Genomic DNA, 19668 nt, shown 5'->3' on the forward strand with positions numbered 1-19668 from the left:
AATCATGTCTGAACATGAAGATTATTGAAGGAGTTATATTATCATGTTGCCAGAATTAAGTAAGGTAAGGTCTTGTTAAGAAGAAATAGCTGATAGCAATTACACAATTGAGAAAAATACTAAATTTTATATCTGTTTAGAATTTCTCTTTGTTTTTTTTTTTTTAAATCCCTGGGAAGAGTACTGTCTGAGGCACATTTTATAGATACATCACATAATTTATTTTCCTTTTATAATTCTTAGACATTGCTCAAAGAACAGGGTTGTAACACAAGGGACAGAGACTTGTCTACCATGAAACTTTTGAATAATTTAATTTATTATTCAAAAAAGGTTCCTAGAACTTTTGGGGGATTTTGGTATGCCTTCAGCCTAGCAAAATTTTAGTTGGTAAAAATAAAGATCAAAAAGTTTGTCAAAGGCTTAGCCAGCTACCTGATTAAAAAAAAGATGCTAGATGTATACATTGAGAAAGCTGGGTTTTTTTAAAGGAAGGGAGAATGACCTACAGGAGTTTTACCTGTGTCTTACCTGTTCACCTGCATTTTGAAGTTTATCATTATTTAACCTTACTTTCGCATTACTTCCTCCTGCTACAGAACCAAAAATACTGTACCATGAAACCTTTGAAGAAAATGAGAACAAAATAAGTTGATACATAATAGTATTTCCATCTTGTGCCTATGTAGAATGTACTAATTTTGTGAAAACAGCCTCTGAAAAAAATCCCAAACTTAGTTATAAAAATGTATAGTCTAACTGCACTAGAAGCATTAAATAATTGATTTAGCTGGACAACTAGATGTACCACAATGGCAATAAAAGCAGATGACTCTCCATTATCCTATCTCCTACCTTGAGCTACCCTATACCTCAACCTATCCCAACGCATAAACTCTGTAGGTCATCCTGTAGATTTAAACTCATCTAAATTCCTTCTTTGATCCTTGCAATGGCGATCTTCTAAAGTTGTCATCAGGATACAATTCAGCAAATGACTTGAAGATATATCCTTAAAAGCAGGCAACAGAAATACAGGTATGATATAATGCAGTAATATTTCCTAAACAAGCCATGGTTTTAGTTTGTACTGAAATCAGTGGTTTTTTAATGTCATTGAGCTGCTGATAATCTCATTGGGCATTTCATCTGCACTTTCAATATATCTAACCAAGGAAGAATGTGAGCATGCAGTCCTGCATCAGTGCTCAGTCATCTCCAGTAAGATCAAACATGGAAACCAATTTTTATTTCATCTCCGCAGAACTGGGAAGATGAATAAGTTACACATGTGATGAAGTTCTCTTGCATTAAACTTCTGTTAAACAGTGTATTAACCATTTACTTTCAGTAGACAGTTAAACAGACCTGAGCTTGGCAGATGAGGTCATTTTTCAACATATAAAAATTCTATACAGCTAAAATGTTTATTTTTCTTGTATTACACATGATTTGGCCTGCAATGAAACCTGACGTTTTCAGAAAACGGTATTGAAATAGAAGAGAATATTTTCAGCAAATGAGCAATTTTAAGATCAGGCAATTTTAGTGACTTCAACCTCTAGTACAAGAACTATGTATGTTCAATTAAATCCTAATATCCATTTATCCTAAGCATCTAATTAAATCCTAAGTACCCAGTTAGTAAAGTCTTCTGAGCACAAATTACAAGACTAATAGAATTGCGCTATCTAGTGGCCAAATATGTTACATTTGCTCACCTGTATTGAATAAAATTAAACAGATGAACTACTGTTCTTTAAAGAATTCACTGCTTTAAAATTTAATGTTCATTAGGGATAAAAATTAAGAACCTTTCCCTAATTAATTTATTTGAAATTTCCTAACTGCAATAAAACTGCAAGTTATAAAAGGACTGTTCACAGAAACATTCTTACCACAGTTAATACAATTTGAGTTTCTACTGTGTTTATGCATATTATTTTGAAGAAGCTTACAAAATCACTATGAAATCCAGCTGGAGGGTGGTAATAAGTGGGGCACTGCAGGGGACTATCCTGAGACCTGCCTGTTTAATATCTTTAGCAAAGACCTGAGGGAAAAAAGTGAGCACATGCTCACCAGGTTTGCAGATGATGCCAAATTGAGGGAAACAGCTGATATGGTTGAGGGCAGGATTGCTATTCAGGGAGATCTAGAATGTCCAGAGGAATTCCTGGCCAACAGGAACCTCATGAATTTTAACAAAAGCAAATACAAAGTCTTGCACCTGGGAAGGAAGAATCCCTTGAAAGGAGACGGGCTGGTAGGCTGGGGAGCAGCACAGAAGGATCTGGGAGTCATGTTATAGATCAAGCTGAACACGAGCCAGTGGTGTGCCTGGCAGCAAAGCAGCCTCAAAGCATCTTGAACTGTGTTACAGACATACAGTTAGGAGATTGAGGAATGTGATTATTCCCCCCTGCTCTGCACTCATTAAACTACATCTAGATACCATGGTCAGTTTCCCTCCTTCCCCACATCATTATAAAAGGAAACGTTGAACTACTAGAGAGATTACAGTAGAGGACCACCAAGATGGTTGGGAGCTGGAGCACTAGCCCTGCAAGAAGAGGCTGAGAGAGCTGGGCTGCTGCTTCCTGGAGAAGAGGTAGCTTCAGAGAACCTACCCTGCAAGTGATGAAGATGGAGCCAGGCAGCCAGGCTTTTCACAGTAGCATATGGTAGGAGGATGAAAAACAACAGATGTAAATCAAAGCAAGAGAGATTCCAATTGTACATAAGGAAAAAAGTTTTCCCTATTAACAGGTTGCCCTGTTGGAACAGGTCGCCCAGAGAAGCTGTCCAGACTCCATCCTTGAAGGTTTTCAGAACTGACTGGATAAAGCCTTGAGCAACCTATTCTAATTTCACACCCCACCCTACTTTGAGCAGAAGGTCGGACTAGAGACCTCTCCTAAAATCCCTTATGACCTGAGTAGTTCCATGGTTCTGTATGTTCAACAGAAAGTAGATTTTTCCACCTGAACTATGGCACTTCAGCACTTCATTAACAGAGGCTTTAGTGTGGTACCCTCTTGCACCACATGATGCAACATCCTTGCATTGCTTCAGAGGGTAACTAGGACTATGTCAGCCCCTAAATGAGAGAAAGAGCTTTTGACAGGTAGAATAAATATTATATGACAGAAGCACCAAGGAACATGATGCATGAGATGAAGAAAGCGTCACGCAAATGTGAAGATCAAAACTGAGTCACAATTGACTCACAGGGGCAAAAAAAGAGCATACTTAATTAAGTCAGAATAACATAATCTTCTCAAGAACAACAGAGAAAACTGTAATGGGATAGTGCTGTTGAAACAACTTTTGCTTTCTTGTGTGTTGTTTACTTCTTTCTTACACAGTCATAATGAAAAACATTACCTGAATATCTGAAGAGAACGGGGCTGGTTTAAATGTCATGGAGCAATGTGATCTAGAAAGTAATAGAGGAGGTGGAGGAGTCTTGCTTTTTTTCTCGCTGCTCATGGCTTCTTTGAGACTGTGATACAAGGCACTTCGTTCAGCTTCAACTTGCTCAATTAAAGTTAGCGCTTTCTATGATTTAAATTAAAACAAAAGGGAAAACTACTAAAACATAATAATCAGACAGATTTAATATATACAAATGGTTTTCAAAATGATCTTACAAAAATTCACTCTTATGTAGAAAACATTTATAGATTTTCAAATCATCTTACATCCTAAATTAGGATGAATGGTATTTTGTGTAAGCCTTACATATGCAGATTAATTTCAAGATGTACAAGTCTGAAAGATAAATAGGTCACTCAGTGGCAGTCCTATAATCTTGCACCTTAACAGTTCCTTGTTTCTGTCCTGATACATTTACAGGGCTATATGAACAACCATACCGGCCCAGATCACTGATTGAATAAACCTTGTATCTCATGTTCAAAAATGACCAAAAACTAGCTATAAATTTATAATGAAACAGGAAACTGAGATTTAATAGAGCCTTAATTACATCACATAGCTAATCATTTGCACAGGCCCTCACTTCACCTCACTTCCCTCCCCTCCCCATGCTTTAGGTTAGGGTTCCTAGTGAGACATGTTTAAGGAAAGATATTAGACAAAGAGCAAGACATGGAGTGACTTTCCCTCACACAATCACTCAACTTTTACAACTGGAAATTGGAAACTTCATTGCTTCCTTAAAAAATTAATTTCTTCATGGTAAAGTGTACAAAAAAAGTCTAGAAAAGACCAGAGGATAAAAGTAATTCTATATAGACTTCTTGAATGTCCTATGGTAAAAAAAGCAAAATCCTCAACACAGAAGCATGAAAATAAAGGCGTGGATTTCCTCTTTATGAAATGAGCACTGTTCAACTCTAGGAGGATAATTATTTGAGTGTATAATCAAAATATGCTGAAAAGAGGATGTTGAAGGTTGTAATGGGAAGAAGGAAAACTGCATGACATTTTGGCAAGGCATAGGTTCATAATTGCAAAATCTAGGCAATTAGGTGTAGAACAAAACATCAGATCTTGTTTCAGATTTTCTGCAGTTTTCATGTGTGCACAAAATTCAAGGATGTGCTCTTTCCTTGTTTTAAGTCATTCTATTCTTTCATCATAATGAAACTTCTCAGGGAAAATTTGACAGCAGAAGTTAAAAACACCCAATATCCCTCAAGTTCCTTCCATTTGTCTTATTTTGTAAGGAGTAATCCAGGTCTTAATTGTACACAACATGAAACACTGTGATAATGATAAAGCACTTCTATCATAAGATTTATTTTTCTTTTACCTCCAGTAGCTGCCTTTGGGAAGAAGTGGTTAACTCTTTAGGGAACTTCTGTACAGCCTTTTGCATCAAAAAGATTGCTCTGGATAGCTTATTCTTTTTTATTTTTCCTATTACAAGTTCCTCTGTAAAATAGGTATTTTAAGACATTTATAAAACAGCAGCGATATTTTTCTGTACTTCTAAAATTTTAATTACTAAGCCTTACCTGTTAAATAATGGAAATCTTTAATATCCTTCACATGAAACTTGCTAGACTTACGATTTCCAACATCCTTTTGGGCATCTATGTGGGAAGGAAATCCTGAGTTATTTGTAGTGCTATTGAGAAAATTTCAGTGAGAGGGGTTAATATGTAATTCTGTAGTAAAGCTCTGCTCCATCTCATGTTCTTTTCTTTGGTTCAAGGAAAATTTCTTGGACTGATCATGCCACTAGTTATACTAACATCACAGGAAAAGAGGGATCTTGTCTGATCACAGGGAGCAATGCGCAGGGAAGCTCTGTAGTGTCAAATACTAGTTAGAAACACAGGAATGGGAGACCAAGTAGAGTTGTTTTGGGTTTTTTTCAGAAGGCATTTGGCAAGAGTGGCATGTCTGCTGACTGCGAATAGGCAAGCACAACTTCACAGGAGTAGAAATTCAGATTACAAAGAGCATTGAATAAAATATTCAAGCCATTCTCTATAGAGAAAATTAGAATGACAGAAAAAAAAAATCTGCAGTGCATCCCCCAAATCTCTGATACTGGCACTGTAACAGTTAACATTATAACTGAAAAATGATGACAAACTGTCTAGGAACCAAATTCAGTAGTTGTTAGCAGTTTAACTCCCATTGATTGACTAGTATCATGGTAAATCTAAATTCTGCAAATTCGGTATATTATTTCTGTCTGTACTGCCGACATCAGATCCTCTACAGAAAGTAGATACTCCTTTATATCTCAGTATTACAAAATATATTAAGAAAGGACTCTAATCAAGCTATGAAGATTATTTAGCTTTACTCAAACCTACCTTGTGCCATTTTAAGAAGTTTCACAGCTACTCGATGTTGAGCCTGAAGGAGCTCCAAGTGTAAATCCATTACAAAACTACTACCTGTTCCTGTGTTATCATTAGCACATCCCAAAACAGAATTCAAATTCTGATCATTTGAGTCCCCCTAATAAGTAGGAGAGGCAATTAAGCAAGCAGAAACTTTTCTTAATTAGCTTACTATATTTATACTGACATCGACATTATTATTTCAGTAAATTGACACACACTGAAATTTGTCATATCTGTGTAATATTCAGTCATTCAAGAAAGCATGGAAGGAGAATGACTAGACAGAGAAAGCATGAGTAGTGGACAAAGAAAATTAGACAAACCTGAGAACCAGTAGGAAACTGGATTAATAATAAATGTGAAACTACAGAAAAAATTCATTTATTGTGCTACTAGTCCAAAAAAAATAAAGATCATATTGGTGTAGAATGATATTATTTAGAAAATCTGAACCGCCTTCAACAGCAAAAATTAATTTTAATAATGAAGTTGCAAGCAATAAACATGATAGACTTCTGCTTTTATTTTATTAGAGAAACCTACAAATTACAAATACTTCCAAAACAAAATGGCAAAGAAAACCTAGGATCATTTATAGTTTTTTGCTGAAAGAGAAAAATGCTATTTCTGCTACATATAGATTTATTTTTTCTTTTCTCTTCTCACATAGGGTAGGAAGATGAGGTACATTTGATAATACAAAGTTCCTAAGTATGAAGAAAATACAAGTTTTGTGTCATCAAAATCCAATATATTATTTATAGATTTCATTGCAGTGTAGCTTTTTGTAGACTTTTTACCTTTGTACAGCAGATGTCAAATACTGACTTTCCATCTGGTAGAAGGGTCATTAAGTGAGATGTGTTCATTCCATCAATTGCTTTTTCAAGAATTTCATAAGCAATTTGTAATTGTTCTGTAGAACTTTTCTGATGTGAAAACACACAGAAACATATTTTACTTGATAGTAGCATTGAAAGGTATAATGTGGCCTATCAAAAGTAAAGTGCTATTATTTTAGCAGTTGCAGGTTAAACTATAAAATAATCTTTACATAGGCACTGCTCCCCATGCTTTCATATACTAATATCAGTGGTTTAAACTTCAAGTAATTTTAATTAATTTAGAATTTATTTTCCTTCAGTTCTCAAAAACAATTTACTAACTCAAAGAGTTAGCTTATAGCAGAATGAAACTGAACTTAAGAGAATTGAGTTGTCAAACACTATTTTTCACAAGCAGTTTTTCAGCGTTCCATCAGATGCTGTTAAGAAAACACTAATTTTTCAGAAAGCAACACTTTTAAGCAGACTGTTGCTGAATTAAAGATTCTTCATGGGTGTAAACATTAAGACAGGTTGTCCTGGCTTCAGCTGTAACAGCTATTTTTCTCCTTCCCAGAAGCTGGTGCAGTGCTATGCTTCGGCTTGAGTCTGAGAACAATGCTGCTAATGCACCACTTTTATAGTTGCTGCTCAGTAATGCTCACTCTGATCAAGGACTTTTGAGTCTCATGCCCTGCCTGTGAAGAGGGGCACAGGAAGCCAGGAGGAAGCAGAGACATGACACTTGACCCAAACTAGCCAAAGGGAAATTCCATACCTCAGCACATCGTGCCCAGTATATAAATGGGAAGGAGTTACAGGGAAAGGATCAGTCGCTGCCTGGGTCACGCTGGGTATCAGTCAGTGTGTGGTGAGCAACTGTACTGTGCATCACTTGTGTTTTCTGAGGGGTTTTTTTTGTTGTTGTTGTTATTGTTTCCTATTATTATTATTATTATCAGTATTGTTATTGTTGGTATGATTTCTATTACTATTAGGATTAAAGTTTATATGATCTTTAAAAAATGTACTATGAAACCATTTAAAGCTTATACTATACATGGGTATAAAAAAGAGGGTACAGTGGAAATCAGTATGATGACGGTGTAAACAAAAAGTTTTGAATTAAACTTTTTCCATATCACAGAATGTTAAAAAAGATTACAGGAAAATTTTCAGATTTTATTTCATTTGAAAAAAAGAGGATCTTTGCTTTTTTTCTCTGCACTAGCATGATGGTGTGAAACTCAGCTTTATAAAACTAAATACAAAGTAGAAATAAGTTTTTATGCTATTCAGAAACATTGTATTAATGAAAACGAATTGGACATTACCATCAGTATTTCAGGCATATCACAGGTTTCATCTTGCAAGAGAGAGGCACTTCTTTTTCCTTATTTATAGGAAGAAAATCAAAAAGTGAAAACAAAATACGCTCAGAAAATATTACTGCCATTTGATTAGCACTACTACTAGCTTAAGAGTCTGGCAATAATTCTATTCTATAGTACTTGACTAAGAGAGATAATGATATTGTTTCATTAAAAGTTTTTCAGAGTTTAAACACGATAGCTACGTATGTACAATTATACTAATTCAGTATGTGTTTATCCAATAATTCAGTATTTTTAAATGTACCCTATATTTCAAAGTAACATTATATCCAAGCCAGTGAAACTTGGACTCATTTTGTAGTTCCTCACATTGTTGTAGCATTCATACTAACTTTCCTTTTTTAAATCAGTTCAAATCTATTGTTATCTAATTCACAGTGGTTTCAATGCTAACTTATGTATAGATTTTTAAATACATGAGGTCATATTCTTATGATATATACTATTTCAATTTAATATTCCTTGAAAGGGTATTATCACCCTTTTAACGTTCATTTGGATTGTTTACATTATTTTCATCTATAAAGAATGCATACAGAATTGTGTTTTCCTTTCCAGAACAAAAGGGAGCGGCCCAAACAGAGGAAGCAGTTTCTTTGTTCTTGGTTATAGCCCACTAGCCTGTCAAAATTTTATTTCTTTGCCAAAATAAATTCAATTTTTGCCCTTTCAGATGGGCAACCAGTTCTTGTACTCCTTGCACCACTTTTGCCTGTTTATTTCGGCTTGTTCATTGTCTCTTTCTCATAAATAAGAAAATTTCTATTAAGTCAGCATTCATCCAGTAAAAAGACTCTTCTCAGCATAAACATGTGCTTGGCTATTTATCACCCTGTTTTGACCAGTGGCTCCTATCTATTCAGCTTTTTTTCCTCCAAAAAGACATATTTAAACTGAATGAAAAATAATTTCAGTGATGCTACAATGAAGATTCATCCAGTCTCCATCAGAATTAAATGGTTTTCATAACATCACAGAAAACAATACCTACTCTACCTTTATAAAGAATAGTAGCATTCCAGTATTTTCTTACTTTCAAAAGAACTAAAGGCATTTTCATTCTCATCTGTTCCCAGATACACTCTAAAAGGGTCCTTAAAAATCTACACTCTAGTTAATGTAAAACTTTTATGAGAACTATTATTCATATTTCAAGATACTACATTTACAGAAACATAGAACCTTTATATGTCTAAATAGTCATATTTTACAATGTTAATCACATTTTGGAAGGAAATTTGTTTAATGTGATTGTGATTGCATTACAGCCTAATAACATCAGCCAAGTTCAATTTCAAAGACAACTGAATTCCTACACAAAATTCAAGATTTGTGTGGATAAGAGATCCAAATTAATGACCCAATAAAAGCAAAGCTTCAGTATGACTTCAATATTTCCCTCTTCTGTTTAGCCTAACACCAGGCAACCAGCACTTGAACGCTCCAAATAAGCCAAAGCGCATACTGCCTTCTACATAGCTAATTTTTAAAGAACATATGAGTGATCTGAGGCTACTCTGAAGGGGCTAAGAGACATGTAGAAAACCTGAGTCACAAGAGATGCAATTCAAAATGGGGTTACTCCAGAAGAACGAAATGCAAGGGAATAAGGCATAAATCCTTTGAAAACCAAGTTTTATTAGCTCTGATTACGGATGAAATTGTGTGTACAAAAAAACTATTATTCCACTTTCAACAATCTCTTTTCAATAACTTTTGAATATGCATATTTGTCAAAGTTCCAATCTTGACAGTCATTCTTGAAAGACAACAAAATTTTTATTGAAAGCTTTACCTGCTTTTTTCTTAGATTTACTTGCAGAATCAGATACATTTTCCAATATTGCAGTTAGACGTAAGGTTACCTCTGCAAGCATTACAACATTAGTGTTTGCTATGCTGCTCTTCTGAATTACTTCATTTATTATCCAGAGTATACGAACCCACTAAAAATGGGGGAGAGGAAATAAAAAGAGGTAAGTTAAAACAAATAGAGTTAAAAAATATTTTTGGAAGAGATTTATATATTACAGAAGTAGATAGGGTTCTGCATTCAAAATTCATAAACAAGATTCATAAACATGAACATAACTCCTTTCTTGGATTTGGTTTCATTTTTTGAATGCCACCAGACTAAAATGCTGAGTTTATGCTGCTCCAAAGCCCCTATTTCTGCAGACAGCAGACTTCTTAAATTTTAGAATATTATTTTTTATTGTTTTAGAAATATTTATAAATCTTCTATGAGCACAACTTTTATACCTTGTCATGGTGTAGTAAGCCTTCTAGCTGATTTGATCATTTGTCTTTCATTTATGCCTATATCATCCTACTTAAACTGTATAAAAGAGACCTGAATGCTCCTGTTGCATACACAGAGGAAAGTAGCTGTACGCTACCTTATGATGAATCTCTGAACAATTTTACTGTAGCGATCAGGACCACATAAACTGGCAGCCCGGAGAAACTAGTGTAAATTATCTTTCAGAAGACTGCATTTCACGAAAAGCCTCTCAGTCTCAGGCACTCTATCCAGTGTGCCATATACTATACCCCATCTCCCTTCTCTTAAGCTGTAAGGTTTTTTTCACTTTGTTCAACTGATGTAGGGAACTTTTTTGAAATATATTGGTATTTTCTGCCATAACACACCAAATGCTTTTTCTTAGATCATGCCTGAATGCTTTCTCTATTTTAGCTTCTTTCCACCATGGTCCACTGGCAGAGAATGGGCTACTTTACTGGGAAAAGGCTAAAAGAAATTTTGATACTGGCATATGGGAACACGGTGTGTTCAAAGTGTACATACAATTTATATTTTCAGTAAAGAAGATTTACTGCATTTTACCATAAGAAAATGTACTTAGATTGGATACCAACATTTTATCTTCACTTTACTATAACAGAATGCATTCATATTAAGAGAAATAATACATTATAACGAAGGAGTACTTGGTAAGCTTTGTATTTGTGGGTATATTTCAAGTAGTCATTTCCACTCATTTGGATTTGCTGAAGTCCTGATTTACACTTCTGCCACAAAAACATTATTACAGCAACAAGTATTTCTTCATCAGGTTGGGTATTCTGGAAAGAAAAAACCAGTGTAATTGTAGAAAGAAGTATGTACATAAAAACTCTCAAAACAGTACATAAACAGTTTCAAAATGTTTCAAAGTAAATAAAACATTATAATATTTAATTTTCTCATTAGAGGTGACAACACTTTGAGAGCTTAAGAAATATTTTTTAAAAGAAGTAATTTCTGGTAGACCACCCAAGCTTTTCTTCTCCCAGCAATACAAGTGGGCTTAGAGGTGGGTATTTTTAATTTCTTTTTTTTATTAAAAGTAACACACACAAGAAAAGCAGCGAGATGAAAATTACATGGGAGAGACAAGCAAATTAACTATCTGTGAAACATTATAATAGTCAATACATTCTGGGGAAACTAAATAATGTAATTTAACAGCTTCATTCTTTATATCATAGCATTTTTTTATCAGAGTATTTAAGTATTTGGAGGAGAAGGTTTGATTTTGTACTGACGGAGTACTTCCCATGAGTGGTTGGTGCATCTCTGATGAAGGAGCAGTGATGAACAACTTAAACAACTAGCAAAAGGGTTGGAGTGGAATATCTAACAACTGAAAGAAATGTTAAAACACATCTACACCTTTGAAGAAAATAATTAACAAATTCAAAATTTATTCCATTAACCTGGTAATTAACACATTTTAAAAGGCAATAGAGTCCTTCTACACTTTGTTAAATACATTCTCAATGGAGCTCAAGGATCAGTGCACATTTTATCACCATTCATACCAGAGCTGGACTAGTATCTCAGGTGCAATGGAACTCAAGCCTGTTATATCCTTACTAGTATGCATACGAGTGTAAGGTTTCAGGGATATTGTTATTGAGAAGTGGGGAAAAAAAAGACTGAAGAAAAAGTAACTCAAGATGGCTTTTGCCACTCATTTGGTGGCAGCAAGCTATTATTCCCTCAGCTATATCATCTAAGTTCACCATCAGTGAATTCTCTGTCAATCAGGGGAGAATTTCCTTTTCTTCCCTCGACAGATTAGGTACCAAGAAGATTTGTGGGAAAGTGTAAAATTAGTAGAGTTTAAATCCAGGTAATCTGCCACCATGATACAGGAGTCATGTAAAAATAATGACAATCATGCTATCTAAAGGCATAACTACCTCACAGGCAAGACATTTTGACTGAAAATAATATACTAAAGCTAAAAATGTGTGTGCCCCAGTTATATACTGGGGCAATATTCAAGTTATAAAAAAAAAAAATTGCAGTTAAGACATACAACATGTTAGCAGAACAGGGTGTTTTCCAAGGAAAAAATATTACTAGTCTTTTGGATCACAAAGTATTTTAATGTAAATGCCAGTGGAGACAGGGCACTGTATTTTTTTTTCCCCCTCACAATAGCAATTAAGAAGATCTCAATTTGAGCAAGTAAGCTAAAGGAGGCTATTCTGGGAATAAACCATCAGATATATAATGGGATTATTCCTTAGTAGGGACTTCAGCACAAAAAGTCCCACTCTCTTCGGTTTTGTTTTTGATACTGCTTGTTTGTTTGTTTCCAGTGAGAAATTACCTTAAATTGCAGACATACTCCTCTATAAAAAATCATCATTCCTCAGGGTAAGTGCTCCCATTTCTATAAATATTGCAGAAGTGTTTTCTACAGACAAGCATATTCGCCCACCTAATTCTAATATACTTAAAGAAATTCAATCTCTGCTTGATTGGCTGAAATGTGCAATTAGCCCTATGTCTTCCAAAGAGATTTAATTTCTCTTAAACATTTTTAAAGTAGCCTGATTACACAGCACTGATTAAAAATAAAAATAAAAATTTTTGAAACTACTATTTTAAAACAAAAACAAAACCACAAATTGATTGAATTTCGTAAGTATATTTTTTTTCATTTTTCATATTCTTCTGATTTGTTAATCATGCAACTGGTTCCTTTGGTCTTTGATTATATGCATTCATTACAGATTAAGTGATTCATTGAGAAGAAATGTCTCTAATTCTGTTATTACCTGCTTAGATGTGGAGACACAGGAAAACAGTGTTGTTGCCAAAACGATAAGGTCATGAGAAGGCTCTCCATGCTTTAAGGAACCCCCTATACTCAATGTTCATTAAAAAAAGGAGAAATGAAAGATGTCATTCCTAGTTACAAACCCGTGCTTAAAAACATGAGTGAATTGACTTACCAATGTATGCCAGCAGACAATATGGTCTCAGAAACAGTAAATACAAAGGGGATAGATATTCCCAAGTTTATTCACTTTCGTTAAAAGTGTGCATTTCTATTTTTGGAAACAGAAAGTTTTCTAGACATGTGCAGGTTTTTTGGAATGTCATAAATTGAGCTACAGTTGCTTTAAAAAGTTTTTCTTGCTTCAACGTCAAGAAATTTTACATGAATGAAGTGTAAGAACATACAAATGAACATCAAAATGTCTGTTTCACTTTTTTTCCTGAAAACCTGCCTGAAAACATAAAACATAAAATTATTTTACAACTTTGCACATAACTTGATGTATGTTTAACATACATCAGGCATTTCCATACTTGAGGGAAATGGTATGAAGTCGTGTTTTGGCAAAAGAAAACAGAATTCAATAGTGGCAGTTTCTCAACTGCTACTTTTGTCACAGAATACTGCATACAACATATTACATAGTTATCAACTAGTAAACAAAATTTCTTTACAAAAATATATGAAATGCAAACACAGCTATAGCTGAACAACACTCACTCGTAAATGTTTGCTTATTTTCAGAACCATCAGGCATCTTGGCTTCTTTGGTATTACTTTCACTAATAGAAAAATCATGCTTAAATTTTCTTGGAAATCGTAAAGATTGCATCAGTGTAAGAAGTTTGAGCTCCATTTCAGCTTTCTTCCATGTTGGATCATCTTGAGCCTAATTGAGAATGAAAAAAATAAAACATCTCTCAAGCTCCCCTCCCACACCACCAAAAAAAAAAAAAAAAACCAAAAAACCAAACCCCAAAAAAACCCAGTAGAAATTTGTCTTAAAAATATGCACTTTGAATGCTCTTCCTTACCCTGATAGGAAGAGACTACATAAGGAATGTCTAAGTAGCATCCATATTACCTGAAGAAAATTAACAACAAATTCAATAGCAGAAGCAAACACGTCCCATTTTTCATAGCTGTAAGCTAGTTTTATGAATTTCACAGCAGCATCTCCAGACACCCCCTTTTCTCCTGCAGTGATAACAAAAATATTTTATCTGTTTTATGTATGCATATATACTCAGGAGTTTCATTTAAGTTTAATTTAATAGTTTGGGCATTGATAAATACAAAGACAAAACCCCACGTGTTTTTGAACAGTCAGCATAATCTTGAAGGATGTTTTAACAGTTCTACAAGATACAACAGCTTTATTATTTTGCTGTAATATCTATGCTTTAACGATGTATCTGCAATGTCCTGTTACATTCCAGAGAGGTTGATATTAATATACCTGTGTAGAGAACATCAAGATCTAGTTCTTTCTGTTGCAGGAAGAGCTTAAACTCGGCTATCATCCCATATCACCTTTCTTACCAGAAATTCAGTTTTAAAAAGATGCATAGAAACATGAACATTTTCTTGTGAGACAGGTGAGCATTTCTCATTACTGTATCAGAAAATGTACATGTACACATAGGAAGTCTATTTTCTTACTCTTCAAGTTTATCCAAGCCACAGTAAGGCAGAAAAGAGGTTTCCTGGTCCTTGGAACTCTAAGCAAGTGTCCTAGCTAATATATATATCAGGGTTCTGCAGTCCTAAGAATATGCCACAGTCGTCGTCATATCACCTGGGCACATGGTCACTAGGCTAAAAGACGTTAGAAGTGTTAACTTAGTAATGGGCAGCTGTTATTTTCCAAAGCAGCACAATGACCAGTCCAAGGATCATAACAACCTTACAACAGTCCTTCTGTTACTGCATCCCACTTATTTTCCATAAAATGTACCAGGACATCATCACAGAATTTGGCCTTTGAATTATTGTTTAGGGGCATTAATGTATCTAGATGAACTGCTATGCTGAACAGTATGTGATTACAATTTACAATGTCCATATATTACTATAAGTTATTTAAAAAACACTTGTGTTAAGAAAATCGTAATGACACCTGTACATAATCCCTTTTGAATGTCTTAACATTATACATATAAACAGGCATAACTCACACAAGGAGTACAGCATTTTGCAGTCCCTTTATGCATAGAACTGCTACTAACATGAAAATTTACTCTGCTCACCAAGCATTTGCATCACTAGGTACAGAATCCTTCGAAAATTCAGAGCTAATTTACCTCTTAGTATCAGCTGCAGAAGGGTTGATGATGCGTTAATTATACCAAAATTATTTCCCTGAACACCAGTACCAGTCACTCCACCTGTAATATAGACAATCATTAAATCAGTTTATACTGTATTTAATTTGTTAGATTGCAATTAGCCAGTAATCATATTAAAAAAATATAGTTCTGAAGTGTATTTAGTATCTATGTATTCTTTTATCAACAAAATATCTCTATTCGTATGGCTATATTCAGTCCAGAGCCCAGTAAAATAAGGTTTGGAAGGAATTACCATATCCAGTGTTTTTCTCAAGTTTTGAAATCTAACTTGATTTTTTTTGGGGGAAAAAAAAACCACGAAACACCATAGTATGTTGACCTTACCTGGCTTCCAGACCCCCACCTAGCTGCTCTCTTACTCCCCCTCAACAGAGTAGGGGGAGAAAAAAGAAGGAAAAGATTATGCATTGAGGTAAAGACAGTTTAATATGTAAAGCTAAAGCTGTGTGTGCAAGCAAAGCAAAAAAAGGAATTTATTCACTATTTCCCATAGGCAGGCAAACAGCCACTTCCTGGAAAGCAAGTACTCAGGATGTCTAGGGGTTACTTGGGGAGACAAAAGCCATAACCACTAATGTCCCCCCCAACCTCTCCCTTAGCCCTAGGTTTTATTGCTGAGCATAATGTCATATAGTATGGAATAGCCATTTGGTGAATTTGGGTAAGCTGTACCAGCCATGTCCTTTCCCAGCCTCCTGCACACCTCCAGTGTACTCGCCTTTGCGGGGAGGAGGGTTCAAGAGGCAGCCCTGGTGCTGTGCAAGCACAGCTCTGCATAGCCAAAACTCTGTTGTGTTATCAATGCTGTTTTAGACACAAATGCAAAGCAAAGCACAGCACTGTATGAGCTGCTATGAGGAAGGTTAATTCCGTTGTATTAAGAAAACATAGGCAAAAATAGTGTAGATTTTTACTGATATAATAGACAACAGAGATCAACCCAGATTTTTATCTTTAATTTTGTGAAGATAAGAAATATTGCCTGCTTTTACTAGTGCTATTGTTAAAAATGAAATATATGCCTTTAGGCAAGTTCTTTATTTTATACCAGAGAAAACAAATAAATAAAATGGAAGTCTGGGCTCCTCACCAACACCCTTTACGTCCTTTCAGCTTCTTTACACCATTACCTGAGAGGATTTCCAGGCCTGCAAAAAAAAGCTCTGCAATGACTTCACGAATTTCAATTTCATCTGGAACAGGTGGAGCAGGGTGACACACACCCCTGCTACTATCAGACAGAGCTTCCAGGATGGCAAGGAACTGAGCTGCAACACCATCAAACATTTCTGTCAGCAGCTGTTTGGTAGTAGTGCGAGGCCGTGGCAACTAAGTAAGAAAAGGTAATGTAAGCCTTGTAATATCTAAACTGAGTTACAATAAAGCAAGACTTCTTTCGAAACAGTTCTCCATCAGAAAGTAAGTACACATTTAAAACAAAATAATATACTGTAAAATATATTGTTGTTATGAATTTCATTCTTCAAAGGCATAGCAAAGCCTCACGCTGAGTGAGTACAGTACTTGAGAAGTGCCATAATTTCATAGCAACCAGATGCAGTGCTGCATGATATTTTACTTAGAAAACAATATAGTAGAAAATATGAGTGAGAGTATTAAGGCCATGTTGTGTAAAGCCACCCAGATCTCTCCTTATAATGACACAGACTTGGCCATAAAGAGCTATGTTCTACACACTTCACAGAAAGTTAGAGAAAGATTAGTATGCTCAGCACTGCAGTGGAAGCAAAGCAGTTACATTCCCTCACTTGCACATTTCAAACAGCATAATATAAAAATACAAAGCAAACCACACAAAAATATATTTGCACCATTGACAGCTAAGAAATCAAAGAAAATATTTTAAAATTTTATTTCAGTGTTCTGTTTACATGGTTATCGAACCAGTAGCAGACATAAAGTAAGTCAGAGACACAGCACTTTAAAATGTTGCTCATAATCCATCAACATTTCAGTTCTATTTATTTAGTGCTTTCCTACATAAAAACACTTTAGATGTGTTGCTAGGCACATTTAACTAGGCAAAAATTTGGGAATTTCCTTCTTGCTTTGCTGGATCCACATCCCTTACTTTAGCTTCCAAATTAATATAGGCAAGCTCAGATGTGTACCTGATGAAAAAAAGACTGATCCGTTCAATATCTGACAGCATTTAGAGTACAAAAGCTAACAGGTTATTTTTGTTTTCAATTAAATTACATAATAAGTGAATGTCATCAATAGAACTATATATATATAGTTCCATAACTATAACTATCTGTCTTTTCCCAAGAAAACTATTTCTGCTGGGAATATAGAAAAGCTAAACACAAAAGACAGTTAATACTGTATACTGATGATCCTGGAAACCATTTTGATGCACATGAAGGACAACAAAACTATCAGAACTAGTCAGCATGGATTCATGAAGGAGAAGTCATGCTTGACCTGCTTGATACACTTCCATGTTGAAATCTGTTGCCTGATGGACAGGGAGAACAGTGGATGTTGTCTACCTTACATTTCAGTATGGCCTTTGACAGTGACTCCCATAGCCCTCAGCAAGTTTTCAAATGACACAAAACTGGGAGGAGCGGCTGATATACCAGAGGATCATGCTGCCAACCAGAGGGACCTCAACAGGTTGATAGGAAACTTATGTCATTCAGTAAGAAGCACAAAATCCTGCACCTGGGAAGGAACAAACCCATGTACCAGTACATGCTTGGGTACCAGTACCCAGCTGGAAAGCAGCTCAGCAGAAAAGGTCTTAGGGGTCCTGGTAGACACCAGGTTGAACATAAATTTGCAATGTACTTTGTAGGAAGGAAGGCTGACAGTACCTTGGCCTGCATTAGGCAAAGTATTGCTAGTCAAGGGAGGGGATCCTTCCCCTCTACTGGTGAGGCCACACCTGGAGTACTGTGTCCTGTTCTGGGGCTCCCAGTACAAGAGAGACAAGGACATATTGAAGAGAGTCCAGCAAAGGGCCTTGAAGACGTTTAAGGAACCAGAGAGAATCTCTCCTATGAGGAAAAGCTGAGAGAGCTGGGACTGTTCAACCTGAAGACAAGGGGTAATGGCTTTAAACTTAAACAGGGGAACTTTAGGTTAGATATAAGGAAGAAGTTCTTCACAGTGAGGGAGGTGAGGCACTGGAATAGGTTGCCCAAGGAAGTTGTGAATGCTCCAATCCTGGAGGTGTTCAAGGCCAGGCTGGACAGAGCCTTGGGCAACATAGTTTAGTGTGTGGTGTCCCTGCTCATGGCAGGGGGGTTGGAACTAGATGATCTTAAGGTCCTTTCCAACCCTAACTATTCTATGATTCTATTATTCTAAGAAGAGAAGGCTGAGGGCTCAGGGGGTTCTCATCAATGTATATAAATATCAGGAGGGAGTGTGCAAAGAAGACAGACCAAACTTTTCAGTGGTGCCCAGTGACAGGACCGGAGGCAACGGGCACAAACTGAAACGTCTGAGGTTCTTCTAAACATCAGGAAACATTTTTTCACTTTAAGGGTGACCAAGCACTGGCACAGGCTGCCCAGAGAGGTTGTTGAGTCTCCAGCCTTGGAGACATTCAGAAGCCAACTGGATGCAGTGCTGGAGAACTGGCTCCATGTGGCTCTGGTTGAGCAGAGCGGTTGGCCCAGATGACCTCCAGAGGTCCCTTCCAGCCTCAGTCATTCTGTGATTCTGTGATGCCCATTCTCCTAACAAAATAACTCCAAAACAAATTTTCAACATTCTTTTTAATAAATCCTCATCATAATGCTTGCAGACTAAAAAAGTTTCAAAGCAACCTATACTTTTTTATATGTATTTTTTGTGTCATTGTATTCAATATATCTTTTTCCCCACACTGCAGATTTTTAATTTTTTTTTTTTATAAGCCCAATCTAGTAATCAGATCTATGCAAGCAGAAAGCAATATACATCACATATGATCCAGGACAGGCTAAGCACAGATTGCAGGTTTTGTTTAAATACCTTCATTAAAATGCAGACCAGAATGGGCATGTAATTTACCACTAAGAATATTTTTGCATAAACATTTTCTTGTTACATTTAGAAAACAAACATTACATCGATGTAGAAGAACCTCAAACTGAAAGCAAACAAGCTAAATAGATTAGACTAGCTTGTTTCCATTTTTCAAGGTCATTGTCCTGGGTTCAGCTACAGCA

At 35.6% G+C, this 19668-nt stretch overlaps 1 protein-coding gene across 1 annotated transcript in view; it reads right to left on the minus strand.

Annotated features, from left to right (window-relative positions):
* The window catches only part of CFAP54 (cilia and flagella associated 54), a gene marked incomplete at both ends in the record, with an annotated part of 84120 nt that extends 67310 nt beyond the window's left edge, over positions 1-16810 (minus strand). The window contains 10 exons of the mRNA XM_010016297.1: positions 532-624; positions 3388-3561; positions 4781-4902; positions 4986-5063; positions 5799-5946; positions 6632-6760; positions 7990-8048; positions 13851-14019; positions 15396-15517; positions 16612-16810. Of these exons, the coding sequence (XP_010014599.1) occupies positions 532-624; positions 3388-3561; positions 4781-4902; positions 4986-5063; positions 5799-5946; positions 6632-6760; positions 7990-8048; positions 13851-14019; positions 15396-15517; positions 16612-16810 (1293 nt within the window). The remainder of the gene's footprint in view (positions 1-531; positions 625-3387; positions 3562-4780; positions 4903-4985; positions 5064-5798; positions 5947-6631; positions 6761-7989; positions 8049-13850; positions 14020-15395; positions 15518-16611) is intronic.
* Positions 16811-19668: the final 2858 nt, after the last annotated feature.

The sequence above is a fragment of the Nestor notabilis genome, unplaced genomic scaffold (assembly GCF_000696875.1).
Source record: "Nestor notabilis isolate BGI_N333 unplaced genomic scaffold, ASM69687v1 scaffold15690, whole genome shotgun sequence".
NCBI lineage: Eukaryota > Metazoa > Chordata > Aves > Psittaciformes > Psittacidae > Nestor > Nestor notabilis.